We start from the raw sequence: 6673 nt of genomic DNA, 5'->3' as shown, positions 1-6673 counted from the left end.
TAATCTCTTGGTTATTAAATGATCAAAATTGAAGATACTGTATTAGTTTTCTAGGGCTGCCATGCAAAGTACCAGAAAGCAGGTGGCTTAAAACATCATAAATTTATTGTCTCACAATTTTTTGAGGTTATAAGTCTGAATTCAAGGTGTTGGCAGGGTCATGCTCTCTCTGAAGCCTCTAGGGGAAGATCCTTTCTTGTCTCTCCTAGCTTTGACTGGCCCCAAATGTTCCTTGGCTTGCAACTTCAGCCTCTGCATCTGTGATCACATGCGTTCTTCAATCTGTCTGTGTCTCTGTATCTCTTCTTTTTTATAAGGACACCACTCATACTGGATTAGGACTCACTCTACTCCAGTATGCCCTGATGTTAACTTAACAGATAGCATCTTCAAAGACCATGTTTCCAAACCAGGTCACATTCACGGGTATCAGGGGTTAGAACTTCAATATATGTTTTGGGGGGACACAATTCAATCCATAACAGGTACTAATAATGTATGTATAAACATGAGATAAAAGAGACACTTCATGTACAGCAGCCACAAATGTAATTTGGTGCAACCATTTTGGAAAATATTTTGGTATTATAATCCAGAGCCATAACAATGGGTATACCCTTGGACCAAAAAATCCCTATCCTGGGTATAATCCTAAAAACAAAAAAAAGGTTTTATTGGGTAAATACATTTAATACCACATTGTTTATAATAGTGAAACTCTGCTATGTATTTTTTGGAACATAATGAAGAAATAAATTACTAAAAGAATACATCTTTGGAAACATGTCCAACAATAAAGAAGCCTGCTACATAATAGATATTGATGACCAACGGTACTAGCAGGAGAAACAGTGAAAACCAACAGAGAACCATCATAGTGTCATGAAAACAAAGAATGTCTTGTACCCTCTTCTATCCCTCAGCACACTGGAGGAGTTTGGCCTTGAAGAGAGAAAGGGGGAAGGTTTCTTGGAGTCAGGCCACCTCCCCATACCCTTCACTCTAAGCAGTATAAGATATAGATCAACCTGGCCCTTGGGACAGCAAATGGTAACGAGAGGAGGTGATATTTAAATTGAGTTGGCAATTAAACTGCAACAGTCATAAATTAGCAGAAACAGATTCCTAGGCTATGGAAGCTTCCCAAGATGTCATTAAGGAATGGCAAAGGCTGAAAGCAGAAAATACCAGAAAGATGTTTACCTGTGTTTTATTGATTGTGCAAAGGCATTCCACTGTGTGGATGGTAACAAACTACGTATAATGTTGCAAATAATAAAAGTTCTAGAACACTTAATTGTGTTCATGAAGAACCTGTAGGTAGACCAAGAGGCAGTTGTTAAAATAGAACAAGAGGATACTGTTTAAATTTAGGAAAGGTGTGCATCATAGTTGTATCCTTTCATCATACTTATTCAGTCTGTATGCTGAGCAAATAATCCAAGAAGCCAGACTGTATGAAGAAGAATGGGGCCTTAGGACTGGAGGAAGGCTCATTAACAACATGTGATATGTAGATGACGCAACCTTGCTTGCCAAAAATGAGATGGCTTGTAGCAATTCCTGATGAAAATCAAAGACCATAGTCTTCAGTATGGATTACATCTCAACATAAAGAAAACAAAAATTCTCACAACTGGACCAATAAGTAACATCAGGATAAATGGAGAAAAGATTGAAGTTCTCAAGGATTTTGTTTTACTTGGATCCACTATCAACACCCATGGAAGCAGCAGTCAAGAAATCAAAAGAGGCATTGCACCGGGCAAATCTGCTGCAAAAGATCTCTTTAAAGTATTAAAATACAAAGATGACACCCTGAAGAATAAGGTGCGTCTGACCCAAGCCATGGTGTTTCAATCATCTCATACAGAGGTGAAAGCTGAACGATGAGTAAGGAAGACCAAAGAAAAATGGAGGCCTTGGAATTGTGGTGTTGTTGAAGAATATTGAATATACCATGGACTGCCAAAAGAAGGAACAAATCTGCCTTGGAAGAAGTACAACCAGAATGCTCCTTAGAAGCAAGGATGGTGAAACTATGTGTCACATACTTTGGACATGTTATCAGGAGAGATCAGTCCCTGGAGAAGGATATCATGCCTGGTAAAGTAGAGGGTCAGCGAAAGAAAGGAAGACCCTCAATGAGATGGAGTGGCTGCAACAATGGGATGAAGCATAACAGTGACTGTGAGGCTGGTGCAGCGTGGGGGCAGTGTTTCATTCAGTTGTGTTTAGGGTTGCTATGAGTCAGAACCTACTCAACACCACCTAACAACAACAACAACAAAGGCAGATTCAACAGAGCAGAGTTGAAAAACTCTTTCACAGATATACCCCAGTGAGATGTTTGCTGTGTATACCAGTTGCATGAAAAAAATTTATGTATAGGATTAAAAAAAAAATCAGTAGGACATGTATCTAAATTTAATAATAATTTTCCTTGTTTTGTAAAATTAGTTTTTGTACTTTCATGTTTGCTTATTATGTATTTATAACTTTAAATTCTATTTAAATTTTGCTTAAAAAAGGTATGTGTCAGTAAGTATTACAGCATCGTTCAGGTAAACTAGGTTTTAAAATGCTTTGGTGCTCTTTTATTCTACTTTCAATATGGCAAAACCGCACTATAAAAACGTGTACATTGAGCTGGTGCCAATTTAATCAATAAACCTTCCAGCTTATAGTGACCCTGTATGGTTTCCAAGGCTGTAAATCTCTATGGAAGCAAACTGCCACATCTTTCTCCCACAAAGCCACTAGTGGTTTCAAACCACTGAACTTTTGGTAAGCAGTCCATTGCTTTAACCACTGCCTCACCAGGGCTCCTTTAACTAATAAAAGTGTATGTTAAAATGTAAGCAAATGTGAGCATAACAGCAAAAACAAACAAACAAACAAACAAAAAAAACCCACAAAGTGTATTAAAAACCCTAAATATGTTTAAAAAATTAGCAAAATGTGTTTGTTATAAATAGCCAATGGTGATATTAAAAAGGAAATCATCTTTAGACCCATTGGCTAAAAATTCTTATAATCTCCAAAACAGAAAACTATATCCTCAACCAGACAATATGCTGGTGAGGATAAGTTGTTTCTATTGATAATTTGGAAAATTTATAACAGAAGAGTCTAAATGAATATGTCACTAAAGGAATTGATAATTAACACAAATGGCCTTTAAGAAAATTTCCTCTTGTTGGATTGTTCTTAGGTAATTTGATCAGCCTCTGAAAATTCGGAGAGATGGTAGAAAGGGAGTTCTGTAGAGGATAGTTTGAGGGCATGGCGTTCTTGGGTGGGAAAACGGTCATCAAGAAGTAGGAGGGGCAAAGAAGAGTGAGGAAAAGGCAATTAACCTAGCTTGGTGCAGTGTGATGGATCACTTTTGTGTGGCCATGGTCTTGTAACTCTCACCCAAATGATTGTAACTGTGCAAATAATGTAACTGTGGCTTACCAAATGGATTGGTCAGTTTTGCCACCCCGCTAAGCTTAAAATGAGCCATCCCAGAGGTGGGAAAGAGATGATTCCACTGCCACCAAGGAAGAACAGCCAGGAGAGGCGAGCGTGTTCTTTGGACCCTGGATATCTGCACTGAGAAGCTCTTGGAACCAGGAGACAGAGAGAGCCTTCTCAAGAAGCAGTGGCAGAGAAAGCAGGGCAAGAGATGGCAGGAGATGGTATAGTGGGATTCTCTGCCCATAGATAGGGAAAGTTGAGTGCCTTTGAGCAAGAGGCTTACTGGCAGAGTAGGGTGCCTCTGGGCATTTATCAGAGGAACCAAAAGAGCTTTGTAACCCTTGCCTGAGCAGGGCAGAAGCCAAGGGCCAGAAGCCTTTGAGCATAGCTGAGAAAAGTCTGTCCTGATAGAAGAACTGTATCCCAGGCATTCCTGAACCTGAATTATAACCTATCACTTCCCTAATAAACCCCATAATCATAAATATTTTCTGTGAGTTCTGTGTAGCCATTGCATTAAATTATCAAATCCAGCAGAGAAGTAGAGAGTGCCCTGGGAGGGACGGTTGGTGTCAGAATTGGTAAAGATAGCAGAGACAGAAGGCATGTCTGACATCCATCTCATAGGAATCAGCCTTGGGCTGTTAATGTCTATTCTCTGTCCCCTTTGTAAACTTAGAGGGGTCAGACACCGCCTTCATGCCATTTTTACAGTAGGCTACTAGCCATGGTTCTTTCAGACCTGGAGGATAACTTCCCCCTTCCAATCATTTTACCACTCCAAAACAGTCATAAACAATTAGTCCTTCAGTACGGCAAAAGAATCCTAAGGGCGAGGTTACTCAGGTACCAGCCATTATGGTCTGCTGCAGGTGTTCATCAGATCTAATCAGATTTTCCAAGAGTTCTTCTAGGCTTCACCCTTTCCGATGTGTGATAAAATTTAACGAAGAGAAGATTATTCTCTTGTTCTGAGCCTCATGAAGTATCAGCATAGCAAAACCTTTAAAGGATTTTAGGTTCAGTCACTGTACTCTAGTCTAGCAGTGCCTCTCCCTTTGTCCACTCTTTTACTCTTACAGCTTCTGCAATTACAGTTTTTACAATCACAATTAACCCTGGTGACAATCAACACTCATAGCTGAATCATATAATCCTATCAGTATCTTCTCCCACCCTCTCTTCTCTAGAACCATCAGGAAAAGAGGAAACTATTCAGTGGGATCCTCCCTTGTCCTCCTCATTTAACATACGTATATTTATGAAAAGTGCGTAAGCTAGTTACTTTCTCCCATTTTAGATAGCCAATATTTAATTTGTTTCTATCAAAACAGTACTATGAAGAGACAAGCATGTTCCCTGATCTTGAAGAATCTTCTGTTCTGGTTGAAGCTTTGAGCATTTGCATCTATAAGCAAAGTCCAGGCCACAGCAAATCATCAAATTGCAACAATCCACATCAGCTTGCGGTGTCGAATATCTTTCTCTTTGTTCGGTCAAGTTCTGGTCAGCTCATCGCTAGCCATCCAAGCTAGGTGACGTTGGGGTAGCAGCCTAAAGCTTGAGAGTTCACACATACCTCCTGGCACTTTAGACAGCCTCTTCTCACTCTCTCATCCCTAGCTCCCTTGGGCTAGGTGAGCGGATTCCACCGGTAAGTTTCAGGAGTCTACCCAACTCTTTTTACTTCTGACCAGTTAGCCCTTTCTCTCTATCTCCTCCTTAGCCCACATGGGCTGGGTCAGTGGGTGTCAATGGAACATGTCTGAACTCAGCCCTTCTCTTCATTGCTGCACTTTTTCTACTTCCAGTCATGAGTGAACCCAGGTGGTCACAAGTGAGCAGACGAGGCTGCCTACTTGTTGGTTCCCTTTAACTTTCAGTCCTGGAAGGGGATTTCTTCTGATGGGCACTGGCTTTGCTTGTTCTATGCTCCCTTCTCTGATGGTCTGGGCACTTGATGATCTTATTCCATGTTACTCAGTGAACTACACAGTAAAAAGAAACAGGATGAGATGAAGACGCTATCAGTGTAGAAAAAAGACAATCCAAGAAAAATGGCTAGATTAACGTGGTTATTTGATGTTTTGCTCTGCATCTAAGCCAGAATGAATCTGAAACATCCTCTCTACCTCGCTTCTAAATATCTCTATGAATTTCTAAGATACTTTTCTGCATCCAATGTCAGGGGCAATCAGGAAATTCTCTAAATTTCAACTCACCTGATATCTTGCTGTATTACACCAACTTTCCATCATTCTCTGTCTGTGGTCACCTACCTGAAATATTGGAGATAGTTTCTCAAGGTCCTTCTCACAGCTGCTTTCACCTCATTGTTCTTCAGGCTGTAGACAAGGGGATTCACTAGGGGAGTGATCACACTGTACTGCAAGGAGAAGATCAACTCCAGTAGTGAATCTGAGTTTGGCATGACATAGCAAAGGAAAGCTGAGCCATAAAATAGGAGCATTGCAGTGAGGTGGGAGGAGCAGGTGGAGAAGGCCTTGCTTCTGCCTGTGGAGGAACTGATGCTCAGGATGGTGGAGACAATGAGGGCGTAGGAGAAAACAATCAGGACACAGGTTCCAAGTCCATGCAGGAAGGTAGAGCAGAGCATAACGGTAAAATTGGTGGAGACATCAGAGCAGGACAGAGGGAAGAGTGAGGGCAGCTCACAGCTGTAGTGGGGGATGGGCTTCTCCCCACACAAGTTCAAGTTCATAGCTAGAAGGATGTTGATGAGTGCACCCAGAAAGGCTAGGCTCCAGGAGCCACACACCAGCACCTTACAGAGTTGGTTGCTCATCATCTGGCCATAGAGTAGAGGGTGGCAGATGGCAACATAGCGGTCATAGGCCATCACTGCAAGTAGGCAGGCTTCAGTGCCTCCAGTGTGAAACAAAAAGAAGACTTGAGCTAGGCAGCCCCCCATAGAGATGGTTTTTCTTTGAGATAGGAGATTCTCCAGCAGCTTGGACACTGTGGTAGAAGAGAAGCAAAGATCCAGGAAAGAGAGGTGACTCAGGAAGAAGTACATGGGTGTATGGAGGTAAGAATCCACCCAGATGACTAGTAACATCAACAGGTTCCCCATGAGGGTCTGGAGGTAAATCCCCAGGAACAACACAAAAAGCAGAGCCTGGATCTTGGGATCAGAGGACAGTCCAAGGAGGATGAAATTATTTATGGTGCTGTGGTTCCCCCAGGACAT

The 6673-nt window shown here is 41.4% G+C and overlaps 1 protein-coding gene across 1 annotated transcript; it reads right to left on the bottom strand.

Annotated features, from left to right (window-relative positions):
• Positions 1-5737: 5737 nt before the first annotated feature.
• Positions 5738-6673, bottom strand: LOC126074708 (olfactory receptor 8S1-like). Its single transcript, XM_049881524.1, has one exon. The coding sequence runs from the start codon at positions 6671-6673 to the stop codon at positions 5738-5740; it is 936 nt and encodes a 311-aa protein (XP_049737481.1).

Source organism: Elephas maximus, chromosome 4, assembly GCF_024166365.1.
Source record: "Elephas maximus indicus isolate mEleMax1 chromosome 4, mEleMax1 primary haplotype, whole genome shotgun sequence".
Taxonomy (NCBI): Eukaryota; Metazoa; Chordata; class Mammalia; order Proboscidea; family Elephantidae; genus Elephas; species Elephas maximus.
This window is presented reverse-complemented; position numbering and strand designations above follow the sequence as displayed.

What these genes read in the sequence shown, in the direction of transcription:
- LOC126074708 (XM_049881524.1), bottom strand. Translation starts at nt 6,673, where the DNA reads ATGTCCTGGGGGAACCACAGCACCATAAATAATTTCATCCTCCTTGGA.